This window comes from Plectropomus leopardus, chromosome 14, assembly GCF_026936395.1.
Source record: "Plectropomus leopardus strain MGB_pleo_1.0 chromosome 14, ASM2693639v1, whole genome shotgun sequence".
Classification (NCBI taxonomy): Eukaryota; Metazoa; Chordata; class Actinopteri; order Perciformes; family Serranidae; genus Plectropomus; species Plectropomus leopardus.
Window position 1 is genome coordinate 17,729,537 of NC_142189.1, and position 27,514 is coordinate 17,757,050.

A 27,514-nucleotide genomic window follows, 5' to 3' on the forward strand; every position below is an offset into this window, starting at 1 on the left:
ATTGTTTGTCAATTTTATACTAAAAAGTTGTACATCCTGTGGATCCTGGAAGGAGTGTACAATATTTTGTATGAGAGAAAGACAGGTAATTTAGTAATGTTATACGGAAAATAAAGATTCAGAATCCACGTAGGTTTTTCACATGAAGGAATTTGCTGTTGTGTATCGGATCATAAATTTAAAATGAAAGCAAGTGTTGGAAAGAATCAAGAGACAAATCTAGAGGAAAATTACAAAAAAAATGTGTAAAAACATTTTTAAAATATGTAGAATATATCGTATTTTTTATGTTGTAGTTTGAGGGTGACAGATGGGCTCAGTGGATTCATATACATCAGTAAAATGATATAATGCTGATTTACATTAGAATTCATGTAAATAAGGCTGAACCATGGACAGAAATCACAGATCGCCTATATAATATTTGAAAAGTTTACATTGTCCAACATTGTCCAACAAGGATTACAGAGGGAAATTTCACTTTAAACATCAGTATGCACAAAACTACTTTAAAGCAAATGTTTATTTCAGTATGTGGTGTTGGACTGTGTAATTCTTCAGAGAATGATTTAAAGAGTAATAATGTTTTTCAGATTAAAAAATATATAAGGAGAAATAATTAGACATTATGAAGTTGCCATGTAATGTTTATGTTTGTTTTTGTTTTTTGATCAGTGGTGAGTTGCTGTATAAGGCCTTTGATTCTCTCTCTCTCTCTCTCTCTCTCATTATTTCTTTAAGTAACTGACAGACAAATAATTTTTTCCCCTCCGAGAACCGCTACCTTAACGTGGTGGAGGGGTTTGCGTGTCCCTGTGATCCTGGGAGCTGTGTTGTCTGGGGCTAATAGCCCCTGGTAGGGTCTCCCAAGGCAAAGTGGTCCCAGGGGAGGGACCAGACCAAGAGTGGTTCAGAAAAGAGCATGACTGAACAGTATTTTTTGGGACACAAGTACCTTGCCTGGTATACATGTGCCAGTGAGTATCTGGTGGCTGGGCCTCTGCCCATGGGCTCAGCCTGAAAAGACTACATGGAGCCGCCACCCAGTGGGCCCACCACCTGCAGGGGACAGGAGTCAAGGTCAGATGCATTTTGTGCTGTGTATGAAGCTTGTAAATTACTAACTTTTATATACATTCCCGCATGTAACCACGTTATCAGTGTGGGCGGTAATTTATAAAGCCGTGATTAATGGTACATTGGAATAATATGTTAACATATTTTAACTGGTTATGGTAAAGTTCTGTCCTGCAAAGTGATCATATCTGCCACTATAATAACGTCAATTAGGCTAATATTAGAGGCTAGCATTATAATAAGTCAGTTAATTGTTTTCATTTTTACACCAGCTAAAAATGAAAACAAGCAGCAGGTTTATGGATTGTACACTAATGTTCACGTTCTGCTGTTACAACACAGGGATTCCTGAGCAGACCAGGAGACTCATTGAATTGCGGGTGGAGAACAAGGATCAGTTCTCAAAGAAGAAATATGCTGTCAAGCAGCTGTGGGAGTGAGTGACCAGACTGTTTGATTTCCCCACCAATGTATAATTTCATATTTTTTCTGAGCATGACATAACTAATCACTTTTTTCATCTATTACAGGACACTGATCGAAGTGGAGCGCTTCCTGGGCCTTTTTGAGAGGTTTAATCATCATGCTGTTCTGGAACACCATGCACCTTATGTAGCAGTGTTTGTTTACATTTTTTTGTTACATAAAAAAGAACATGTTTATATGTACCAAAAAATCAGTGAAAAGATATGGACGGATATATATATATCTTTTCACTAATCTTTTTATACATTTATGATGTGCTGTTTTGTGGCTATTTTTCATGCGTAATAAAGGTTTTCAAGAGGACTCAATTCCCATGTGATGTTTCGTATATTCTACAAAGGCTGCCGATGACGTAATGAGCGCTGTCCGCTGTCCCATTACCTAGGTGAAGCAAGCAAAGACTATAACAGAGAAAGAAAAAACAAAAAAAAGAAGAACAGGCAAGGTGTGGAGACTACAACAGTGCCGTACATTTCTTGGACACTCACCCCACTGAACTAGATGACATTGCCACACTTTGTATAGGGTTTGCGTGTACTAAAGTGGGAGGGTCCTGCATGTCAGCTTGGGAGATACACTCACAAAGCCATCTCACAAGACATTTTTTGGATGGGCCTTAGCAGCCCCATCATCCCTTAGGCACACTAACAGCTGTTCAGTGCATCTGACAGGCCGTGCATTTAACATAATGTAGACTAAAGAACTCTTTCACTAGACTAAAGAACTCTTTCTTTCCCGTTGCAATCAGACTCCTAAACTGCTGACAGGAGTCCACACAGCAACTACCTCACACACACGACCTCATAACTGTACCAGACAGTTTACTATTCTGTTTGCACATGCACAATTGCACTGTTCGAATTTGCACTGTACTGTTTTATTTGCACTGTTCTTTCTACTTCTATTGTAAATTTCTAAATTTCTTCTATTGTAAATTTCTATTTCATATTTCTTTTATATTTGCTAAACGTTAGGCATTCTGTGGACAGCAAAGTAAGAATTTCATTGTACAGGGAAACATGTTTCCATACTGTGCATATGATAATAAACACTTTGAATCTTGAATCTTGAATCTTGAGGGCAGTGCAAACTGTTATGAATCACAGCGTCTATAGAGAAGAGCACACCAAAGACTTCAAGGATTTTTTTCACCCAGGCCTCAAGCATCAATGGCAAGTCCCATTGCATGAGGGAGGCATGCATCACCTGGTTTACTGACCTGATGCAAGAACATGGGCTAAAATCAGTCTGTCACTAAAACTGGACAGAGGCTGGAGTCGAACTCGCGACCACTGCAGCAAGAATTATACATACATATATATATATATATATGTATATTTTTTTTTACAAATGACCACATCCCCTTTTCACAGTCTTCTGAAACTAAATATAAACTGTAATTTGTGACAAATTAATACAAATGTCTTGATCAAAAAGATGTGTGGAAGAGAGAAGAAATTCCCTTATCCTCTATATTACCTTACCTTGTTATCTTTCAAGTTACACCAAAAATCCTTCTTTTAAATTGAAAAATCATCAATCAGCATTTTAAATATTTTTTTTCCTCAGATATTTGCACGACCAAAGTCCTTTCTCTGACTTCTGAAATGTAAAACTCATCAAACCCTGGACCATATTATGACTTCAACCACAACTTTTAGTTTATTACTCTGGAATCATCATTAGGTCGCTCTAAAAAAAAAATTAAATGCTCATTATGAACCGATGGTGGCGATAATAAGATAAGAAGGTGAATTGCCCTTGAGGTCAAAGTAAAAGAAGAAGAAATGCTAAGGGTGAACAGTTTGAACTACACATTGGAATGATTGGACTACATATTTGCGTCATCACTGTGCGCATGTAGCGAGAAGGACCCCTTGTTGGGAAGAGATGCACGTGAGATTGCTGGTTAGAGGTTGGAGAAAATGTAATTTACTCTCTTTCCTCCCTTTGTGTCAAACGGGAATTAACCGGCGTGTAATTATTAAGCTGCAGCGTTGCTGTATTTCCTTTAATAACGTCAGTTTTCCTCTGAATCGTCCTTTTTATCTTCCACGCTGTCAACAGAGCAGCGCGACGATGGAGCAGGCAGCCGTCGACACCGAAACATCGGCGGTGGTAAATAGCCCGGTGTCAGGGGAGAAAGCTTCAACAAAGGCGGCAGAGAGTGGCAAACGAAAAAGCGAGGAGACAGGTGAACCTGAGACAAGCGGCCGAGGCAAGAGGCGGAGAGGAGCGGGAGGGAAGAAGCTCCGGCCGGGCGAGAGATACATCCCCCCTCCTCAGAAGCGGAACCCGGGTGTTAGCTTCAGCCAGGAGCACTTCAACGAGACCTCCTACTACTTTGAAGGCGGTCTGCGCAAGGTGTATCCGTACTACTTTGACTTTAAAACGTACTGCAAAGGTCGGTGGATTGGGAAGACCCTGCTGGAGGTGTTCAAGAGCGAGTTCAGAGCTGAGACCATAGAGTATTACCAGAGGGCTGCTAAAGAGGGTCGCATCCGGCTGAACGACACACCTGTGGAGGACCTGTCAGTGGTGCTCAGGGTCAGTGACACAAGTACATAATAACTGTCTAGTGTTATTGTGAATAGCGTCGTTTACTGATTAAACCTCAGGATCAAATTCAAGTCTGTTGAGGTTTTAAAGTAGCAGTGTGTAAGATTTAGGGGGATTTAGTGTCATCTAGTGGTAAGGTTAGCAGATTGCAACTAGATGACACTTCTCTACATCCTAATTTCTTCAGAGATACATTTTCAGGAGGTTTCTTCTAGGGGTCAACCAATATGGATTTTTTTTTTAAAGATTATTAGTAGTTAATGAGGTTGATAACTGATATTTAGAACAAATGTGCATTTACAATTAAAATGACAATCTTTTTGTCACTATGTAGAATCTGGAATCTAACAAACTCCAACACAAAACTTTCCTTAAATACCTCTTTATAGCAAATGTTTAATCAAGACAGACTCTTTCAGCATCAAATACAACAAATTCCCAGCAACTTTCTTTAGAAAGTCAAGTGAAAATGTAAATAAAAATGAATAAATAAAAGTAGCTCCCTGAGGTTTTACAAAGTAAAAGTTCCATCCATGCTGACACTTTCTTTGCACTTTTTAATAAATACATTTTATCGGCGATCGTTAAAGTAAAAATCAGATACAGATAATCCTCAAAATGCCAAATAATCGGTCAGGCCAATATTCTGTCGACCCCTAGTTTTTACCAGGAGCTGAATTATCCACAGAGGTCTCTTCCTCTTCAAAACAAACAGACCATGTGAAAAAAACAATAAAAACAGTCAGAACGTTTACATGATGTAAGAAAAAGTGGAATCATTGTGTTAGTCCAACTGAAACTGAATTCATAAAATACACATAAACATGTTAGTCTGACTGAAATTGTACTATTGAAGTCATATTTACTCTTTCGTGTATCCATGTCAATGTGACCTGAACCAGAGCCAGAAGTTAACCAACCGTTTCTCTCATTAAAGATGTAACCAAACCAAATGCTAAAACTGATGGATTAAAAACATGTTAGAGAAACAGTCACTTGATGCTGATTGCTCTTTGGATCCAGATGGTGCAGGAGGTGATAAGTAACTGTTAAACATTATGGCATCAAGTTTAAATGTTCCCCAACTATCCTCAGAATAATGATCTCATGAGGAACACGGTGCACCGCCACGAGCCCCCTGTGGTCGGCACTCCCCTTAAGGTTCTGGTGGATGACGGTGAAGTTCTTGTGGTCGACAAGCCTGCCTCCATCCCGGTCCACCCCTGCGGTCGTTTCCGCCACAACACGGTGATTTTCATCCTGGGAAAAGAGCTGGGCATCTCGGAGCTCCACACAGTCCACAGACTGGACAGGCTCACCTCTGGAGTGCTGCTGTTTGCCAGGACGCTGGAAACATCAAAGAAACTGGACCAGTTGGTGAGAGACAGACAGGTACGTTCAGGGCGGAGTGGATTTAAGCTTTCACTTGGTAAAATCTGCAGTACAACTTTTGACATTGGTTTTTATGTCAGTGGGTGAAGACAGTCATGTTAAGATTTCTCTGCTTTTATTCTTTAGCTTCTCTGGTACTTTTAAGTTAGTGCGTGAAGGATCAAGGATGTCCTTATCTCAGTTTGTTGCACAGCCAGTAATAACCACACAACCAACAGATAAACAACAAATAATAAATACCGGGGATGTGCTGGGTAAGTCGACTATTGGATTAAATGCTGCTATCCTCGCTTGTCAGCACCAAAACTACTGGTTGGTTTAACTTCTTCTAATTATTATTTCTATTTCTATTTATTTTTTTGTGATTGCATTCACTTAAAGAAAATGCTGTTTTAATAATCAGGCAAGTTTCCTAAAGATTGATTCTCCTAAAGAATATTATTTTCAACGAATGTTATTTGTTTTATTTTTAGTTTGTTGTCATGTTCTGTAGTCAAATGTGAAAAGTGCCAAACATTTTAACAACATTTAAGATATGATTTGGTAACTGAAAAATGTGATTGACGATCTCAAATGGCCTTTATTATTTGTTATATTTTTACTGACAATTTTTAATTTTATATAGACTCGATGTTGCTCAGCTTTACTGTTTTCTGAGTTTTGTCTTACTTTTAGACTGCCCGAGCAGTCTTTGTTTGAGTTTAAATGTCAGGGTAATTAGTTGACTGGCACATCCTCTATAAATAAAATGTAAATACAATACAGTGCAAAGAAAACATCAAGCAATGTAAAAACGCCAGTGACAACAGGGATGTATGAATGCTTAAAGGGATACTTAACTGATTTTTAATCAGCTTTGTGTCATTGCGGTGTGGATAGTGTGTGTAAATAAGCTATGTAAAACACCCTCCATCTTGCCAGCACCAAGATCCCCCTCTTCATTTCAAGTCATCTGTCATCCGGCGGAGTTGACCAGGCTCTCGAGTTGTTGCTGAAGCTGGAGCAGGCCCTCTCTCTCGCTATTTTAGCTTTACCCTTTAACTGTGATTCGAGATTGTTTGTTACTAGCCTGGTGCACCATGTTGTTTTCAGAAGGGCAGCATCACTCAGCAGCCAGGACTGACTGGGCTAACCTTGAACACATGAGAAAGGTCATCAGAGGCGCATTTGCCGTGTCATTTTCATGAATAAATACTCTTTACATTTATGCTTCCAGCTTGAAAAGGAGTATGTGTGCAGAGTAGAGGGGGAGTTTCCAGAGGGGGAACTGACCTGTGAGGAGCCAATCCTGGTCGTTTCCTTTAAGATTGGCGTCTGCCGAGTCGACCCGAAGGGAAAGGAGTGCAGAACCGTCTTCCAGAGGCTCAGCTTTAACGGAAAAACCAGCGTGGTCCGGTGTTTACCGCTGACTGGCCGCACACACCAGATTAGGGTCCACCTCCAGTACCTGGGCTTCCCCATCCTCAACGATCCCATCTATGGGTCCTCTGCCTGGGGTCCTCACAGAGGGAAGGGGGGGCTGATGGAAAAGAGTAATGAGGAGCTGCTGCAGGCTCTGGTCGAAGAACATCGCTCTCAGGAAAGTCTTCACCTGCTGGATATTCCAGATGATGGTATTGTGGTTGAACAAGAGGCTGAGAAAAACAAGACATCTGAGAAAGTAGATACATTAGATGGAACCTCAGAGCCTAACAAAAGTGGAGAAAGTCATCAGACGGACACACAGGTGCAGAAAGGTTGTAGCTCGAGCAGTGAGACAGTGGAGGAGGTAAATCAGGGCTGCACAGACCCAAACAGTAACGATACCTCCCTTAAAGCTCAACCTGCTAAATCAAATGGAAATCAAACAGAAGCAACAACTCCTCAAGAAACAAGAGACCACCTGTGCAGTGAATGTAAGCTCGTACGACCAGATCCCACAGAGAAGGAGCTCGTCATGTATCTCCACGCTTTGCGGTACAAAGGACCTGATTTTGAATATTCCACATGTTTGCCTGACTGGGCCAAAGAGGACTGGGTCCAGGCTGAGTGGAGCTGACCAGATGAACACTTAAGCTTTTTTTTTTTTGTTTTGCTTTCCTGCATGTTTTTTTCCAGACATTTTAAAGAACGACCAGAAATCTTGCAAATGTTTCATTCTGAAGCAGTTTTGATTTTGCAGCGATGGATAATTCTTCGGTAACTTCAGTAACTAACAAAGTTAGTTAGAATAAGCTGTTCCACTAGAACGGGGTTTGTTGTTTTCCTTTTGCTCCAAGCTGTTAAATCTTTAAACACAGAAAGATAATGGAATTCATTCTCATTTTACTTAGCTTGTTTTAAAATCAATAATATTTAATTTCTTCCTTAAAACCTGTAATCTGACCCGTACTCCAAGCAAGATTTGGAATGATTAAAAGCCAGTCTGCAGGAAAATAAATGTTTTGTTTTATTTCAGTTTTGTGAAAAAATTAACATCGACATCTGTAAATAATAGTGGTGGTGACCTTTAAGTTCTTCTCTTCATAGAAATCCTGTGATTAATGTCATCTGTCTCTAAGGCAGGTTGTTTTCTGCTGAGTCATCGTTAAAGTGAAGGCTCATTGAAGAATTGTGATTATACAGTCAAGATGTCAAAAGCAAACACTTCTTACAAAGAGAAAGCTGGAAAATAACACCTAATCACAGGCACATTAGACACAAGTCTCTTCTTGTCCAGGTCTTTGTGCTGAACCACCATCATTGCTGCTCCTTTTTTATATACTTAATATTATATTAAGGACCATACACACATCTCTTATTTAACTTTTTTTGAAGGACACACCCTTTGCACAAAACACACAGTTTCAGCATCTGAAACAACCTGTTGAAAGACATTTGGCACATGCTGTTCATGTCATAAATACTGTTATCTGCACATAAAAACAGCTGATGTGACATCTCGGTGGTGGGGTGGGGTGAAGATAAAGGCTTTCTGTTCCTTAGATTTTCTGTTGGAGTTAACAGTGCTGCAGCAAGGTCTATGTACAAATTGTAAGCTGGAGAAGCAGTGGCATGTGATGGTGCAACTACTGCTGTGGAAACAGAAGTAAGAGTTTACTCCTCCTTTTAAAAAAGATAAGGCATATTCCGTTATTCCGAAAAAGACAATATTCCTACCAAGCTGTTCATATGACTAAAATGAATTTTCCACAAATATTTCCATTAACATGCAGCTGTGCATACTCCAATTAAAGCACCCTAACATGTCATTTATTGTGCAGAATGGCTGGGGCAATTTGTCATTTTGATTCTTTGCATCAAAATCAGATTTTTCCTACCGATGACAGAGTTGTTGAAACATGCAAACTCAGCCTCCCTCCTTTATTACTACAAACATCTTCTTGAAAAGGTTGGTATTGCGATATTTATACATAACAGTATCCAAAAACCGGTTGATTTCCAAATTCCTAATGTTAAAAAGTAGGTGTGTTTCTACTCCTGACCAGAAACGTGAGCTTTTCTCTTAGGCATGTGTTTCAACACTAGCCTTGCAAACTGTTAACTAGTTGGTTAGAGGCTGTGTTGCAAACTGAGGTGACGTATACTCCGAATGCACTGTTAACATGCCCAAATACTGCTATTAAAACCCAAATAATACCAGAATATTCCACGTCTTAATCGAAAATTGCTAAATTTGTAAAAAGGCCTTTTTTGTAATGTCTAAATGGAATATGTCATTTAGGTGACCTGTATCTAATTCAGAATATTGCCATTCGGAAAAATAGTGGAATATTAGTGTGCATGGTCACATAGCCACTGACATCCATGTATCCTGGAGTTGTACGCACCTTAAGTTGCCAACAGTAAAGAAACCCCACATGTAGTGTTATACATCTGCATTAGAAACCCTTTTTTGCTTCTTAGTACAGTAAGTAAACATTACATTTTTTGGCACTGACACTGGAAATAGACAGCATGATTCTTAATTTGACAGTGAAACACTAAATGCAAACAAGCCATGACACTACGAATGGCACACTGCTAACTGTAGCTTTCTGCTTTTCTACATTAAGAGACAAACTGTACATATAATCACCACAAAGTGCAAAACCAGTTTACTGAAGTGACAGTTTTCTACTTGATGCAGCTCTTTCTCTGTATATCTCACATTTATCTTTTTAATATTCAGAAGTCCATGAATGCATATGGCTCATTGAGGTCAGATCCAGCATGGAGAAAGGCCGGTGGCTGCACACAGGCGACACTGTACTTTGTTACAACCCAGTCTGTGCAGTTGTTGAAAAGTTCCAGGCACAAAGTAAACTCTGCAGCAGCAGGTAGGTGCAGTACGTGATGATTTTTTTTGTGAGAAAGTTTCATTTTTCATGGTCTTCTTTCTGAAAATATTTTAACAAGTCATGCTTTGATTTGACCTTTTGCTCAAGAGACACTCATGCTCTGATCTTAAAAGCAACAGAAGACAAACATGCTGTCACATGTTGCATCCAACCTGGCTTATATTTCCTTTGAGTATCACACAAAAATCACAGTTTCCTTGTGTAGCTCCTATATGCTTTTCTAAGTACGGTCTTTATATATTTAAAAATTCAGAGCAATTAACGCACAGTGTTTGCAAAGATTCCTCCAACTTTTCTCAACATGTATCCTCCCGTTGTCCATCTCTCTTTATCCAGACGTCTGGCAGGTCCGGCTTACTGTTTGGCAAGATGACAACTTCTTCACTCTGACTGGTGCGGCCCTTATTACAAGTCTCGTACACTGTTTCTTTCAGTGAGAGACGGAGTGTGTCTCTCTTCCCGTTCAGATGTCCGGGTTGTAACTGAACCTCTTCTTCTTCATGCTGCTGTGTGTTTGAAGGTCCCGGTTCAATGTCACTCAAGCATGTTTCATTAGAGTCCTCCAGACCCTCGCAGGAGCTCTGAGACCTGGAGAGGTGCCCTTTGTTTGAGTGATGGTGGTGATGGAGGCCCTTGTTTGCAGTTTGTTCATCTTTGCAGAGAGACGGCTGGTCAATGGTCTCCAGCGTGTGGCTGATGATAGTGTCGTCTATGCTGGAAGATGAAGAGAAGGATGTATTTAACCAGTGCTTCCCTCCACCAGACTGACCTCTGCAGGTTTTACAAAGCGTCTTGTCCTTTGCTACATCGTCTTGTGTCAAGCTTACAGGCCGCAGAGTGTTTTCTTTGTATGGAGATGAAGTCTGGAGTGCCTTATGTTGATGACTGCACATGTCCTCGCTGTCCCCGTCCATACTACTCCTCCCACAGTACTCGATCTCATCAGAGAGCACAGAGGGCCGGTTGGATAGCTTACTTGTGCAGGTGCTGTTTTCAAAGCTGTCGCTCAGTCGATAGGCCAATGGCTGCAGCTCGTACTGCTCAGGCCCTCTGCCCCCGCCTCCCCCTGCTCCAGTCTGTTTTTGTCTCAGCTGACGCTGGTGGTCGGGGTACAGATAGCCACCTGCTTCTTTGTCATAGCTCCTCCTCACTCTAGATCTGCCAAAAGCCCCGTTAGCAGCTGACGAGGCACCAGGTTCTGCTGCAGAGCAAGAAGACAGCACGCCATCACTGTGATCTGAAAAACACGGCAGCGTGATGGTTCCACAGTTTTTTTGGGGACCAAAAAAGCAGCACAGGGACTGGAAAAAGAAGGTTGCAAATCCACATGCTACACATTTCACCAAAAAGAGGAAAATCCCCAGTTTTCTGAACAGCAAGATGGTGGCAGGCAACATAATTATCCCCATGGAGAAAAATGCACCAGAAACTATTGCTACGGGACACCCCATTCTTTTAGTGGAGTGTGCTACTTTACCAATTTTATCTGCATGTGGAGCAAAGCTGTAGGAAGTGCAGTAGTTGGCAATAAAGTCCACAGACAGCCCTGCTGCTGATGATATAAACAGAGCCTCGATGCCACTCAGCTGCCATTCGAGAAGAACAAGGAGGCCAATGGTGACGAAAACACTTCCTCCGACAGCTACAGTCCCGTATATGCTCAGTGGAATATTCCAGGTGGTTACAAGAAGCAAAGCAAATGTGAGAGCTACTGAGAAGCCAGCTACAACTAGAGTCTCTGAGCCTAAAGCTTGTTGTAGATCAAAAAGCGACAGATGACTGATGAACCAGCCGTTCTCCAGACCTTGTGGTGCTCCAGATATTTCTCTGCTAAACCATGTCAGGGTTTCTCTGTAGAAAAGACTGGTTCTGCTGAAGTTGAAGCTGTAGAGGTATGTGGTTTTGAATGCCAACACGAGGGCAGCGACCCTGCCATCTGGCTGGAAGTACAGGCCTCCGCTGTGGGCCAGATGGCCCTCAGCATACCTCTCCGCCAGCATCATACTGAGGCAGTTCTCAAAAACGCTGGGAGGGTAGGGGAAAGGGATGTTGTTACAGCAGAAAGGCAGGGAGTCATCACTCTCTGAGCACCGTCTGACAGACACCCACTGTATTAGCTGCTCCACAAGACAGATATTGTCTAACATAACGTCCTTATCCTCAGGTGACGGAGGGGAATAAAAGCTTTGGTTCTGAACCCGTCCACATAAGTCCCTCAACCAAACCTGAGCGTCTGGTCGGCTCATGTTAAAGTCTGGGTCAAGAACCAAAGAGCCATTGCTCTTGGGGTTAAAGTGATCCCCGTTATCAGTTGGTTTGACACCCCAAACCAGCATTAGTGTAACAGGTTTATCCTCTCCATTCCTCTGTCTCTCAAACATAAACATGTGGCGATACTCTGCGTCATATCTCTCAAACGGGTGACTGGAGCGAAAAAGCTGGGCGACCCGGCTGTCCAAGGTGGGCAGCTTCATGCCTGGGTCGATGCAGGACATGTACGTGCCCCCAGCAGCGAGCACTGCAAACCAGCACACCCAGATGTACCGAAACTTCACCACTCCACAAGGCAGGATTTTCAGAAATAACAAATTGGACGTGTCGCTGAGACCTTTTTTTAATTCTCTCAGCTTCTGCCCGAGAGTGAACAGGCATCTCTTGCGCGAACTTGTATCCCAGAAGCCACCGGGATTTTTGGAACAACATGGTTTCCATCCCTGCACTGCTGCAGATGCAGAGGACGCCTCTGTGTAGCGCTCGCGCAGAATGAAAGCGCATGGCAGCCACACCAACGCCAAGATTGAGCTGATAAATGAGGCAGTTCCTAGATAAACAGAAAAACATCTGATTGCTGTGATGCTGCTGAGATAACCAGAAAAAAATGCTGCGCTGGAGGTCAACCCCGACGCCAAAATCAAATAGCCGACTTCCTGCAAAGCTCTGTTTGCTCTCTTCTCCAGGGAGGCTGATGGGTTGTGGGATAACTGCAGATTCCAGAAATCAGCAAAAATGAAAACCTGGTTGGAGCAGCTTCCCAGGAGAATCAGAGCTGCTGAGAGGTTGACCAAGGGGAAGAATGTCAGGCGAAATGCTACTTTATAGAAGAAATAGGAGGTCAGGAGGGAGCCTGTGATTGCTATAACAGATAATGCTACAATGAAAAGAGAGTGGAGATAAAGCGCCATGGTGAAAAGAAGAGACACAACGGCCAGGACAGGATAGATTGAATCTCTTGCCAGGTAATACTTGAAAAGCCTCTGCTTGATTCCAAAGTCCATGCCAGTGATAGTGGTGTTGTTGTACGTCAGATCTCTGCCTTCAAGACTGTTCATGTATATCTCCATCATGTGTTCTCCTTTGTCGACGGGTAAGAACAGAAGGCTGTACTTCAGCGTGGGGATTTGGTATTCAACAGTCTGCGGGCCGAGGAAGTCTTTATCAACCAGGAAGTGCAGGATTTGGAACACCACACGGGATTGTTTACAGCGGGACGGCACAGAGGAACAGCCACCTTGTTTGGGTCTCTCGACACAGCCTTCTACAAGATGTCCTTCGTGATAGTACGGAGCACATTTTCTGAGAAGGTTCAGAGACTCGGACACCTGAGGTGAAAGAGAAAATGGAAAATTTGAGACACTTAAACATATTCAGTGCACTTCAAAACTAGTAATAATGAAATGTTGTAAATTTAATTTCCCATTTTTCCTTAACCTGCATCATTAACCTTAAGTTTAACGCTTCCCCCAGTGTAAGGGAAATATCCTTATTTGTTTTTTAGGGGAAGGTTAGATGAGATGATCAGTTCCACTCTCTCATCTGTTTGACAGTTCACCATTTCTAGCCCCATTTGCAGGGGACCGATGTCATCTGGAGACCTGGGAAAATTGCGATGTTTGGAGATCATCTGATCTTAATCCTGTGCTAATTTGCAATATCTGTGAATTGTCATGTAAAAATTCGACTGCAAATTATCAACCATATTTTGACCACAGGGGTCATGTGGTTAGTCCTAAGCTCAGCAGCATCTTGGTCATTAGGGTCAACTTTAGGTTTTTTGTTTGCATCTAGTTTCTGCCTTTTCCCAATCAAGAATCACAGAGGCTGTGTTGGCAAGGATCAACAGCGTTTTGTGTGCAGGAGGCTCATCTTGTTATGCAGCATGAAGACCCCATTTGGGGAAAGGGTGAAATCTCTAAAGATTACAAAATGAATGATGTGTTTACATCTGTCAGAATCGGTTCTGTTTTTTTAACACATTTTTTTAAAATTGAAGAAAATAAGGAGGTTAACACTAAGCACCTTTGCGAGAGTGGCTGGGTAGTTTTATGTAAATTTGAGTGAAATACAGATATCGCTAATCCCTTGCAATTGCGCCACGAAAGCACAGATATTCTCTGCTCATACTCTCATGCAAAAAGGGTCTAACATGGGGTTCTGTGCACGACTATTTACTTGCGGCCAGGCAACCAGTGGAGACTACAGTCACTGTCACTGTTCCCAGCCAAGAAATAGTTCTGCACGTAACCCAGGCCCCCAGGAAGTGCACCAGGCTTTGATACCAATTTTCATAGATGCCAAACAGTGGAATTACAACTTAGAGGTCTGTCGTGTGATGCCATTGGGCCCAAAAAGACTTTTTCCCATTTACATTGTGCAAGAGATGTCTTTAAATCTGTGGATGAATTTTTTAAAGCTCACAACCCCAAAATGACTCATTTCAGTAGCTGCACAGTTGAATCATTTTATTCGGCAGAAGTTAGCCGCTCGGCCGGGAAGTACATTTTCAGTAACTTTAATGGGAATGAATGAGGCCCCGACTTCATAGCCGTAGCCAGTTCTTTTTATATGCTATAAAGTATGTCCATGATGTAATTACATACATTGTGTTTGTATTTTTGGTTTTTGTGGGGATTCACATCGTAGCTTTATATTTATTGTACAGACGAGAGTGGTATCAGGCCTTTGATCTAACTCTTGACAAAAAAACTTTCTTTTGATTTCTTGCATGCACTGTTGACAAATCATTTTCTGTGCAATACAAGATGGGCTGTGCACTTTACTATTTACAAAAACCTGATAATTCATTTAGTAATTTGTTTGTATTGTAATTTTTCAAAATGTGAAGAAAGCTACAGAACCTGGTGCGAGGTAAGGCTGAGGCAGCAGGAGGCATTAGTGAGGACAGCCAAGTAATTCCCCAGAGACCAGCTCGGACAACAGCCGCCTCTGGCTGTTCCCTCGGCCTCCCCCCTCACATGCTGCTGGCACAAGTCCTGGAACTGAGTCTGGGAGCGAATCTGTATCAGAGGAGGGAAAGATTTTTTTGAACACATGCCCAGTATAGAAACAAATTCAGAAAAACATGAATTAATTTCAAATTAGCCAATGCATATAAAATAGAGATTTTAATTTCAGTATTTGAATGTGGGTCATGGCATTACAGAGAAGAGAGAGTGAGATTGACACACGTTGACTAATGAGATGACGGATGGAGCAAAAGACAAAGGGGCAAAGGTGAACGAGAGCTAACCCTGGACTGCTCCATCTCACACATGGCGTGGATCGCCTTCAGACTCCAGAGACTGGCTGAGTTTTCTGATCGAAACACCAGCTGAGCCAAACGCTCGCCTACACAGAGAGAAACAGATGGATTCAGCATAGAGGAACAAGATGACCAGCAGTGAATCATCACTGTCGGGATGGTGAGAAATGTTCAGAATGCTTTAAGAGGTAAGTTTTAAATTCCTAAAGGTAAAACCAGGCTAAAAAACATTTCTTGTGTGTTCTGTCCTCCTGTCTGTTTTGAATTAAAATTTAGCTTCATAAAATGAAAACCTCAAGGCTTGGAATTGCTAATAAATCCATTTAGGGAGCTATCTGTGTATTTATAAGGCAAAGCTATTTCCAAGTAAAAGAAGAAGAAAAGAAAACCTGCTCAAGGAAAAACATTCAAACTGTTTTCTTTAGAGTCACACTTGAAGCTTTTATTCACCTCTTTTCACAATCTCACAATTTTGTTGTTAATTTGCATTTAACCAATGAGCTTTCACAGTAGTTTTTTTTTGTTTTCATTAGTTTGCAGGGAGTGCTGATTATTAGCTCGAAAGCTGAAGAGCTTTTCTTTCAGGTCACAGTATTAGCAGTTTTTCATCTGCTAAACAAGCACCCATCACATTTACATTGTTTTAATAATATTCACATTTAATTGTTTGCTTTGCTTGGGATGCTGGAGCCAGCAGTGTCACACAAGTTTCATAAATGTGCAAAAATCTACAATTTGGATCATGGTTGTATTTTTATTGTTACTATAATAAATGCAGCCAAAGTTTTACTAATGATCTGTGAATTAAGAGTTTGTTGACAGGGATGAACTGATCAGGACTGACCTACCTGGGGCATCACAGAGAAATGTATCCGGAGAGGAATCTCTTGCCAGCATCCTCTTGATGCGAAGCCTTGAGGTGTCCTTGCTGCCACTGCCGTCTCCACTGACAGCACTCCCAAAACTGGCATAGATAGAAGCGCACAAACATGTTTCTTAGCCTCGATGCACATTTTGTTCCAAACAATTAGCTATGAAATTGATGGTGACATATTTGCATCTTTTAGCAAAGAGAAGAGGATTTCCACATACAGCAGGAGGCACATTCATCTCGAGTCGTGTTTTTTCGCCTTTTTTTTTTTCACTTTTAGCTCTGTTTTTGGTCTTCACCAGCTCCTGAGAGACATATTTGGTTCTTTATTTGTTAAAAGCTTCACTACGTTCACCAGAATATATTGTAGCTTACTTTGTCTGTTTGCTTGTCATGAGTGCTGGGCAGGTAATGTACAGCAGCTTTTTTGCTGGAAACATTGATGAATCGTAAGGCTGATTCAAAATGGTAAAGAGGTCACTGTGACCTCACATGTTTTTGGCTATAAATCAAGAATTCATACTCTAATTATGACAAATCTTCCCACAAATGTCTAATATGATAAAATGAAATGATGACATTTTACATCCAAAACACTTTTTTGGCCATTATTCAGTGTCACTCAGGAACAGAAGGAGAGAGATTTGGTCAAATGCTGAATGGGTGACACTATTTTTTGGTGTCCTCCTTGAAATGTGCAGATTTTATAGATTTGTGCTGGTCAGAGGAGGATAAGTTTGAAGCTGTAAGTGCAACTTGACTGGTGTGTGGAGACATACAACCATGAGATGGTAATTCTAGTTTAATGTGGTTTCTACAGTAATATTCTCAAACCCTTACCAAACAAACAACGATCCTGTACACACAGCACGACACCTCACAGCTATTTGTAAAGCCTCTGTGAAAGTCAGTGGTGCAGTCCTCCTGTGTAGAAGGCTGCACTCCACTGAATCTCTCTGCTGACCTTTTACTGAGCTGCTGTGGTAAAGGAGACAGTTTTTTCCCCGGGCCAGTGTTCTCCTGCAGCTCAGACAAGCTGGACTGGCGAACTCCGATATATGTTCCCCGTGGCTCGAAGCCCTGAGGGAAGAGCACACAAACACACATCAAAGCTAAAGCAGGCGTGGACGCTGGTGCCTATCAGTGCAGCTTACTGAATAAATCAGCATCCCAATCACCACATAATGTTGTCCAAATGAGTTTGACAGACAACTGTTTGATGTAATTTTAAAAGAAAGTGAGCCCTGCACTTACAGTATAAAGCAATCATATCTTATTCTTATGTAAATCCATTCATGTTGAATTTTCAGAATAATGTCTTAATCAGTGTTTATCCTGTAAGCGTGCATCTCAAAGGTAAGAAGATCTGTTTAATTAAGATGACAGCAAGCGTGATCCCATTCAGCGCAGTTCATTGAATCTGAGATCAGACTGAAGTAAATGGATACGGCTGAGATCATGAGTCATTACAGAAACACTAATTAACACTCAGCCTAAGGTGCCGATGGAGGTTTGTATTGTACGTTTGACAGAAAGGTGACAGTAGATATACATATGCTGCACAAAGGAGGGGTGAGGTGCCAAATGTAAAAATTTGGTTACAGTTTTCACTTTTAGCTCAAATTCCCCCCATTTGAGACAGAAATTCATAAATTCTGTGTTTACATTTTTGTTAAAGAATAAATTTGTGTCAAATCTAAATGTTACATATTACACTTTAATATTAACTTGAAATATCGAATGTCAAAGCTAAATTTTAAGTCTTGATTTAAATGTGGAATCTAATGTCAAACCTAAAGATGATTTCTGATTTTGAATGTAAAATCTAAATGTTTAATCTAGATACAGAAGTTTAATCTAAATATTACTAAATCTTAATGTTAAATCGAGATCTAAATGTGAAACCTAGATATTCACAAATATCAATCTGATCTGTATACAAGTGTTTAATCTAAATATTAAATCTAAATATCAACTCTAGATCTAGATCTAAATGCTGAATTTAAATATTAAACTTAAATATCAACTCTAAATCTAAAGGTCAGTCTAAATAGTATATCTAAATATTATCTCTAAATCTAAATGTTAAATCTACAGCCAAATCTTGATGCTTTGATCTAAAGTAGGTTGAAGCAATGATACATGCAGTGTTGGCTGTGAGTATATTTTCTAAACATTAAAATTAAACATTTAACTTTTTTTACGTAGAAATATATTGTTAACAATTACATGTAACATGATTTCGGTCTCAAGTGGTAAATGAGCTAAATATCCAAAATATAACAGTCAGAAAATGTTATCCATATTTTTACATTAGAGGCCCCATATGTATATCCGTGTGTATGTTTGTGTGTTTCAGACTCACCAGCAGCGGGTCAGAGAAGTCTGGCAGTGGACCAATGAAGAGTCCAGCCAGTGAGCATCCCAGCAGCAGCACGGCACAACCCACCAGCACTGCTAACGGATAGTCCACTATCACCTGGCAATAACTGCCAAAGAGAAAACCACAGACGGAGAAGACATGACACTTGGTAACTGGGAATAATCATTATGATCAATATTAGAGAGACACACTGTACTTTCAGGCTTTTAATGTGAAAATTGGTTTGAGTACTTACTTTCTAAGGATGCAGTGGAGTCCACCATCCCTGTGAATAGTTAAAAATCTTGTTATAATGTGAAAAGGATACTACACAACATAGGAAATTAACTTGCCATTTTTCTTTTAAAAGCTAGACAGATTGATACTACTCATAAACACACCTTACTGTCACCACGTGTCGCTGCGTTGGTTTCTGTGTCCTGTTTTCATTTGACCCATGCAGCCAGTGACATCTCACTGCCCTGTGACGAGACGTCTGTTGGGCAGAACTACGGTTATGTCCCACTTTGACCACTGCACCTCCTTCAGCATGAGGACCTGTTGTGTTTGAGGGACAGTCTCGGCAGGTGTTTGTTTTGATTGGACCATAATGGTTGCAGTGGGGACATTTTCGGGGCTGTGGTGAATCGTAGGCTCCAGCCTGAGGACCATGTGGGACCTGACGAAGAAAAACAGATACAAAACACAAAAGTGATGTATTGTCATCTTCAGATATAGGTTTCTGGTATTATTCAAGCCTTCTGATTGACACAGTGATTTTTTTTCACATTGCCTCCCCAATCCTGAAACTTTTTCTAACCTTTTGTTTTAATGAGTCCCTACAAATATCTATCCTATACAGCACACAGTACAGGCGATGCTCAGGCATACTTGGTGATAAAGCTGGCAGGAGGAAGAGGGCCTGCCGAGGCTGCTGCAGCTGTCACAGAGCTCCTCTTCAGACTGGATGACTGTCAACTGGGCCTCCACTGAGCACTCGCTGTCAGGAGGGCACAGAGACACCACCGGGATCTCGCTGAGGAGAGGGAAATACAGACAGGAGGAGAAAAAAAAGGGTGTGACACGGAGAACAGAAGAAATATGAAATTGTGTTTGTAGGGGAGGAGAAATGATTGACAGGTAAGCAAGAACGAAAGTTCTTTTAAACTGAAAGTGCAAAAGTTCAGTCAACCAGGATAATGTTTGCAAAACCTAACAATATCTCTCCCACTACACAGTGACTGACTTCTCAGTTCCTCGAGCTGCATTCTTGGCTTCATCTCATATTCAACGGAAAATCGAGCAGGCCAGCCGAACTAATGAGGTAAGGAATGGATTTCTGGGTAACAGACTGTGGCTACTGGAAGTAAGGAGGCCCAATTAAATAGGAAAGGAGGGTATGAGAGAAGGAAGAAGAGTGAGAGAGTCTATTTTCGCACCATGTCACAGATCCAGTTATTGGAGAGATACAGTAGACGGCTGTCCAGGACAGATAGCATGAGACTTAGTGATGATGACTCATGAGTAAAGGCAGCCGTAGGGAGAACCGTAGAGTGACATGTGTAATGATACAATTCTCCCCTTTAAGTCTGCACTGTATTCCTTTCTCATTCAAACACAATATGTTGCAAAAAAGGGAGACTTGGTTGCAAAAGTATCCATGTGTAGGCACACTGGCTCTAGAGATGGCAATGCTGGCTGGTCCACCACTTAGGTCCAGACAGTCATGGTTCCCTGTGGATAATCTCACATCTTTTCCATGAGCACTACTATGATCTTAATAATTGTATTTTTGAGTGAAATACCTCAATAACCATTGAGAGGATTGTAATGAAATCTGGTGCAAATACCTGCAAATCTAACCGCATTCCCATCAACATCTCAGCTTTGATTTGTGTTTAGTGCAGTCATTTGACCCGGCTGTGAATGCCGATTGTAACCTTTTCTATTACATTACAAAGCCAGATGTTTGCAGTTGTTAGCGTATTTTTTCTGGATCAGAATGAAGGCTTTAGTGTTGCAGTGTATTCCTTTACTTTTCCATTACTACAAAGCCTGGGAGTGGCCATAAAGAGAAAAAATACATAAACCAGGGCCAAGACTTGTTAATGAGTGTGAATGAGATAAGAGAAACACACCCTGCCAATTGGAGATTACTTCATCAGAAGGAGAGCGGGCAGCAGCTCCAGAGACGAACCTTCAGTCAGTATCAACCAGTCAATCTAACTGGAATTCAACCAGTTCAGACCCAGCACAAGGGGTCAAAACAGGCTGGTGGCAAGTGGTGGCGCCGAGTCTGACTTTTGTAACAGCAGCAACAGAAGGTTTGCTGCTTTGGGGCAAACTTTCAGTTGCTGCTGTTACATAGTTTAGACTCAGCACTGGTCACCAGTACACTGTGACCCCTGGCCCTGGGGTTTGTGCTGGCTGAATGAAGTTGCTTCAACTGCTGACTAATATGGCATTTTGTGTGGAGGTGCCACCTACTCTCCTCCCACAGCCTCCACATTTGCAGGGTGAGCTGTGCTAGCTCTCTGTATACTCACTTATCTCATGCACATTAACCAAAACATGGGAACTATTTCATTAAAGTGAGGTAAAAAACGATATCTTGCGCACACAGATTCATGAACTGTGGCCTTGATTTATTTATTTTTTCTCTCTATGATCACTCCCGCACACTGTTCAGTACAAATATAGAGCTTTATTTTAAATTCAAATGGATACCCCTAAGATACCAAACATGTAAGGGTGCCATAAAAACCTGGATGTTGGGACTAAATATTTCAGTCAGTGTAAACATTATTTTAAATGAAGAGTTGAAAGAAGTAGATACAGAGAATACTGTATGCAATATTGTCAGACAACATAAAAAATATATATTTTTCCAAGCTTAAATCTAAAAAAGGAAGACTATATGGCGGGGTTAAATCAGGTCACAGTCAGACAGGATCACTTATTTTAGCTGATTTACCTCTTTCCAGAATTTTAACTGTAAGAAGTCTTAAAGTCTAATTTTATTCAAGCTAAAGTAAATAAACAGAGCAAACTGAACTACTGCGTAATGCTCTGGTTGTATCTCAGTAAATGGGCCGTGAGGTCTGTGTCGTCTACCACATGCTTGTTTTTCCACAGTAGACTGGATGCAACCGCACTTCCTGCCTTGTCACCATGGTGACAGAGTAAGTCAACAAAGCCTGAATGACCTCACACACTTTTATTTGCATCCCATAATACGGCACACAGATGATGAGTAGTCTGCTGAATTGCTGATACACAGTAGCAGAGGGATTGATGCTGGAGCTGAGCGAGGAACTGAACCTCAGTATTTTGTCTTCGTATTACAATAAAACTGTAATATGATCTAAATAATTAATAGTCCATTCGTATGCAGCAGCTCTTAGACACAAAGCAAATGTTTGTCATCTAGTACAGCCTATTTAGGCAATGGAGTGAGTAAATACACTCATAAAAACTATATGGAAGTCAACACTTTCAACTAATGTGACACAATTTCTGTTGCCGTAGCGTGACAAACTCCATCCACGCAGAGCAGGTTAAATACATCTAAATTATTAGTGGGTACTGTTTAACCGGCGCCTGGCAGCCTCTTTATTACAGTGTTCAGGATAAAGAGTAATTAAGCCCATTACTCCTCTTTGATGGTGTTTCACAATCAATCTACCAACGGAGGTGCGCACACACACACGCACACACACACACACACACACACACACACACACACACACACACACACACACACAGGAGGAGAGCAATTTGTGGAACTCATTAATATTTCAGTGGATGAATACAAAAATACATTCAGGAAGGTGTCACTGAGTTTCTTCCCACAGCCGGGATAAAAAAAGCACACTTGTATTGTGCGCTGACGTCAGAATGTCCTCATAAATCTGAGAAACATCAAAACACCAGCAATGTAATGAGGTAAAACAAAAGTCGCTCTCATTTCATTTTAAATACAGTCAGTTTTTTTTTTGGTACACGTAGCTAAATGATTGCAGTCTAATACAACAGCCATGAAATACAAATGAGGCTAGACAAGGTGTTAGAAACAACTTGCTGTTAAAACTATTATACCTCAACAGCATCACAAACTACAGCCTCCAAAATGACCGAAGGGGAAGATTTATTTCTGGGCCACTGTATTAAGACTGCTCTAGTTTTAGCCTTGTGAAGTGATGGATGAAGAATTTAAAAGTAGCAATACACAATTGTAAAAAATACTCTGTTACAATCAAAAGTCCTGCCTTTAAAATGTTACTAAAGCAAAGTTACACATCATCAAAATGTACCTAAAGTATCAAAAGTAAAAGTGGTAAGTGAAGACAAAATTACCCCTTTGGATGTTACTATATATTAATTACCAATTACTGAAGCATTACTGCATATGTGGCATTTTACTGTTGTAGTTGGTCGGTGGTGCTAAATTTAACTGTTAGCCAACATACTGGCCACCCCCCAATACAAACATTAAAGTAGCAGAGGACTTTTTATTTTGACAAACTGCTTGAACATGAATCTTGAAACAAAACCTATGCCCTTGATTCCTCAATGATAAACATATTTATTACTATATAACATCTCTGTGGCAGTGTCAACAAAAGCTGGACATTGTAAACTTCATGAATGTAAAATTTGTTGTAAATATGTTGTGTTGGATTGCATTAAAGAAACAGTGTGTCGGACTTAGTGGCATTTAGTGATGAGGACTGCAGACTGCAAGCAGCTGAAATTTTTCCCAAAAGCTAAGCGTAAAGTCCTGGTTAGAATTCCCTCAGAGTTCATTTTTCAGGAGATTTTCACCAAGAGCAGAACTATCTGCAGAGGTCTGTTCCTCTCCAAATGAAACTTAGGTAATTTAAACTGGTAAAAACACTAAATAAATCAGTTTCACACTACAAATCAGTGTTTCTACAACCATTGTTTGGCTTGTGGTAGACAGGCCGCCAGGCCAGCACCTGCTAATGTTTGCTCACCTTTTTTCTCTGATTACTGGAGATCCAGACATTCAGGGTTTTTTTCCAGGAGTTTTCTCCAGAACAAATGAACCCAGTAAATTAAACTGATGAAAACACTAAATAAAGCAGTTTAACAATAAAAATCTCTATATATTTTTTTTCTTCAGACGCTGTTCAACTCAATGAGGAGGGTCTGCTAACTACAGTGGCCGACACAAAAACGTAAATGGATCCATCTAGAGTGTTTGGTTTGTGCATTCCAGGCTACTGTAGAAACATGGCGGTGCAACGTGACAGTGCAACATGGCAATCTCTATGAACGAGGCCCTGCTCCCTATGTAGATACAAACAGCTCATTCTAAGGTAAGCAAACATGATGATTCTTATTTTCAGGTGATTATGCACTAAAAAAAACATACTTATTACATGATGCTCAATTTCTGCCAATATATCCCCATAAATCCTACACACTGGACCTTTGATTTGTATAAGTGTACCAAAAAAATGTCTGAGAGTGTGTGCTGAAGTTGGTAAGAGTGTGTTTGAAAAAAATAATGATAATAATTGCCGTTACTAATATAGCCTCAGATACATTTAGAGGTTTTAGGGCTAAGCCCCAGATGTCAACTGACCTCCACTTTATTTCCTCCAAAGCTGAGTTTGACTGGCATAGTTAATGTTGTGGTTGCTAATCTGCAATGTAAGAATAGTGGTTAAGGACAGCTTTAAGGTATTCAAAAGAGACACTGACAGCTAAGTACTCTCTCCTCCGTCTTCCTTTAGGTCTCTGTCTCTCACCCTTTATACAGTCCGTCTCTTATATCAACTCTCTGGATGCCAGTCAATGTCATGTCCTTAAACATCTCAGAAACCGCCAATCACGCACACACACACACGCACACAAACAGAGGAAAAAGGACACAGACTCAGGCTGTATGCAGTAGGCAAACTGTTAACCTTCCTAAAAAGAGAGCTTCTGTATGAGAGGGAACAGACTAGAGGGCCTATGCGGCCTGTTGCTGAGCTGAAGGGTGGCAGGCCTCAGCTGTTTGCAGCCCCGCTTTCATGTTTGAAGCCCCTCGGCAATTTGATTTTCTTTTTTTTTTAATATGCAGCAGAGTGAGTGACAGACTTCAGTGACGCAGCAGGAGGTTGATGACACTGAACAGATCGTACAGTAAAGTCAGTGTGAACGTGAGCGAGAGACTGTGTGTGTGTGTGTGTGTGTGTGTGTGTGTGTGTGTGTGTGTGTGTGTGTGTGTGTGTGTGTGTGTGTGTGATGCTACTGCATGCGGTATATCTGTCAAGGCAAATAAAAAGAGCATAAAAGCTTCTTTATATGAGGATAAATTAAATAAGGCACTAAAAGTGTACTAGCTCTTGTTTATAACCTTGTTAAGAAACCCGTAGCAACATCACGTTTCTTGTGCTGTTTTCAGATGCATTTCACACTTATTTAAACCTTTGAACTCTGAGCAAATTGGTGCAATTTGGGGAAAAAAGAGCAACCTGGTAAGAAATGTTCCACAAATAGCAAGAAATTTGTAGAATTATGCAATGATTTTTTAAAAGCTTGGGGAAAATGTTTAGTGAAAATAAGCTAGGGAAAAACAATGTTTATAGCTAATTATCTTAATTACATATTTAAAATTATATTGCAGAATTATTGGAATTTTTGATAATGTTTTCCAGTTCTTTTCCCTTTTTTCTACATTGTTTTTTATTGTTTTGTTTTTACTTGTTTTCAAGTAGATTCATTTTCTTGTACTTTTTACTCGTTTTTTCATTTCTTCTTTTGTTGCTCATTGCCTTCTATGTTTTTGAAAGAAATTAAGCCATTTTGCTCAGCTTTAAAATACTGATATACTGTTCACCATTAAGGGTTAAGAAATATTATTCATAAATGTTGTGATTACCAAACTGAGGTTTACTCAGTTTTAACCTTTTTTCAACATTTTAAATGTTGACTTTTTGGACCGAATGCTGACATTTTCTTGATTGTCATCATTCAGTGGCGGTACATTTACTGAGCATTGTTAGCATTGCAGTGGAATCCAGTTATTGCTATAACATATGGAGGCAACTTCATCATTTTGTTTAATTTTCTTTTATTTGTCATTGCCTTACATTGTAATAAATCATATTTTCACTTTAATTTGTATGTAATTAATAATAGTATGTAAATAATTAACATAGCAGTTTTGGGGTGGCTAAAGTGCTAATATACCAGTAACAGCCTGCAGCCATTTTGGAAAATGGCCGCCATGGTCATGAGAACGCCAATCTTCAGTGGCCCGATATCCAGATTTCTTCCAAATACATTAAGCTATATTTGTACCAAATTTGGTGCTTTTATCACAAAATGAGTGATAGGTTAGCTATGCTGCCCCACTTTTAGACAAATATTTGAAACACATGCTGTCATTAAGGTCTGATAAAGCCTTTCATGAGCTTTATGGTCCTTAGGTGTATATTTATTGATGTTGTGTGGAATTAGCATATTTATTATTGTTATTTATATCTATTAATGTTACATGAAATTGTCATTTTTACATATTCAGTATATTCTACGGCCACAGACAGATAAACATTTACTCTGTGCTATATCTTTTAAACATTATCATTGGACACTTTTGTATTTTATTTTTACTTATTTGTTGCTCTGTTGCATTCTTGGAGCAATCTGGCACAAGAATTTCCTTTGGGATTAATAAAGTTCCATTTTATTTTATATTATCTTATACTGTAGTTTACACTGACCTTGTTTTAAATAAACCAATACATAAATGAAATAAAAATCTTAAAAGTAAGTTGACAACATCACATGCCATTAACAGTGTTCACCAGCTGTACAAATAATGCAACAATAATCAGGAATTGATGCTGTAATAATGTTGCACTGATAATGAAAATAGTGGAAGATTAACAACAGCAGAACTCATATCCTGTGCACAATCCTATTGTCTGTAGCATAAACACAGCCGGGCGAACAATACTCACATCGGCCACAGGAAGGTAAAAGCACACACGTCCACTAGACTACTGTAAATATCATTTATTTTTCTACTCTAAGCACAAGGGAAATCTACAGACAAGAAAAAGCCACCCACCTTTGGCAAGCCTCCTGGATTCCCCTTTCTTCTGTAGGAGAATCACCCATCATTATCGCATCCGTGCTTTCTCCTATCATGGAGCAAGCCTCCATCTCCCTCCAGATCCCGCTTTAAAAGAAGAAAACGAAATATAATGATCCTGTTATGTTGAATTGGGTTCACCAAACAGTCCCCATCTGCCCAGACTGAGTCCACGCGGATCAGGAGCTTGTTTCTGAGGCTGCTACTACAGAGCAGCACCGGGGCTGTTTGGGTTAATCTGCCCCGAGCTGCGCGCTGATTGGCGGATCCGCGGTGATGTTGAGGAAGCTGCCTGGTCGCTGTCCAACCGGCCGCGGTGCTGGAGCACAAAGTGGCGGCCAGTGTGCAGCAGCGGCCGCTTAATTAGCTCGGACAGGAGCTACAGATGCTGTTTAATGTACATTATGAAAGTGCACAGACAGTGATGCTGTGTTCAATTAAAACCGTCATTTAATTGGGAGCTGCAGCAGCTGGGCGCCATGCTGCTGAATAATGGACATGCGTTTCATATAACTCTTGAGAGGGCTGACGAGGTTAACTCAGGTAATCTCTAATGTCCTCTATTTAAATCAATACCAATCAATACTAAGGAGACTGAGATCCAATTAGTGACACATTTCATTGCGTTACAGTAAGAAAAAAAAAGACAATTTATAATGGTTAAGAAGTTGTTATGAATGGAAGCCCATTTGTGCCAATGCGATGAATTAAAGGGCAGTGGGCTCCTTACTTAAAAAAATAGTATCATTACTAGGGCTGTCAAATGATTAATTTTTAAAATCGCAATTAATTATTG

General features: G+C 40.5%; 2 protein-coding genes and 1 long non-coding RNA gene across 4 annotated transcripts; 2 read left to right on the top strand and 1 right to left on the bottom strand.

Annotated features, from left to right (window-relative positions):
• Nucleotides 1-777: 777 nt before the first annotated feature.
• On the top strand, nucleotides 778-1,861 carry LOC148187452 (uncharacterized). The gene is made up of 3 exons (XR_015778728.1): nucleotides 778-1,080; nucleotides 1,420-1,513; nucleotides 1,608-1,861. It is a non-coding gene; the product is annotated as an uncharacterized LOC148187452 (long non-coding RNA).
• A 1,492-nt stretch (nucleotides 1,862-3,353) lies between these two features.
• Nucleotides 3,354-7,950, top strand: rpusd2 (RNA pseudouridine synthase domain containing 2). 2 transcript variants are annotated; one of them, XM_042500134.2, is made up of 4 exons: nucleotides 3,354-3,490; nucleotides 3,631-4,110; nucleotides 5,218-5,514; nucleotides 6,731-7,950. In XM_042500134.2, the coding sequence occupies exons 2-4, from the start codon at nucleotides 3,643-3,645 to the stop codon at nucleotides 7,550-7,552; spliced, it is 1,587 nt and encodes a 528-aa protein (XP_042356068.1). In that variant the 5' UTR covers nucleotides 3,354-3,490; nucleotides 3,631-3,642; the 3' UTR covers nucleotides 7,553-7,950. The 2 variants fall into 2 exon arrangements, with proteins under 2 accessions (XP_042356068.1, XP_042356067.1); XM_042500133.2 differs by having other exon boundaries at nucleotides 3,411-4,110.
• A 151-nt stretch (nucleotides 7,951-8,101) lies between these two features.
• Nucleotides 8,102-26,915, bottom strand: disp2 (dispatched RND transporter family member 2). The gene is made up of 10 exons (XM_042501227.2): nucleotides 26,695-26,915; nucleotides 19,497-19,641; nucleotides 19,007-19,284; nucleotides 18,862-18,891; nucleotides 18,609-18,732; nucleotides 17,208-17,323; nucleotides 16,221-16,336; nucleotides 15,361-15,458; nucleotides 14,969-15,127; nucleotides 8,102-13,432 (listed from the first exon to the last, which is right to left on the bottom strand). The coding sequence occupies exons 1-10, from the start codon at nucleotides 26,787-26,789 to the stop codon at nucleotides 10,130-10,132; spliced, it is 4,464 nt and encodes a 1,487-aa protein (XP_042357161.2). The 5' UTR covers nucleotides 26,790-26,915; the 3' UTR covers nucleotides 8,102-10,129.
• Between the last annotated feature and the right edge of the window lie 599 nt (nucleotides 26,916-27,514).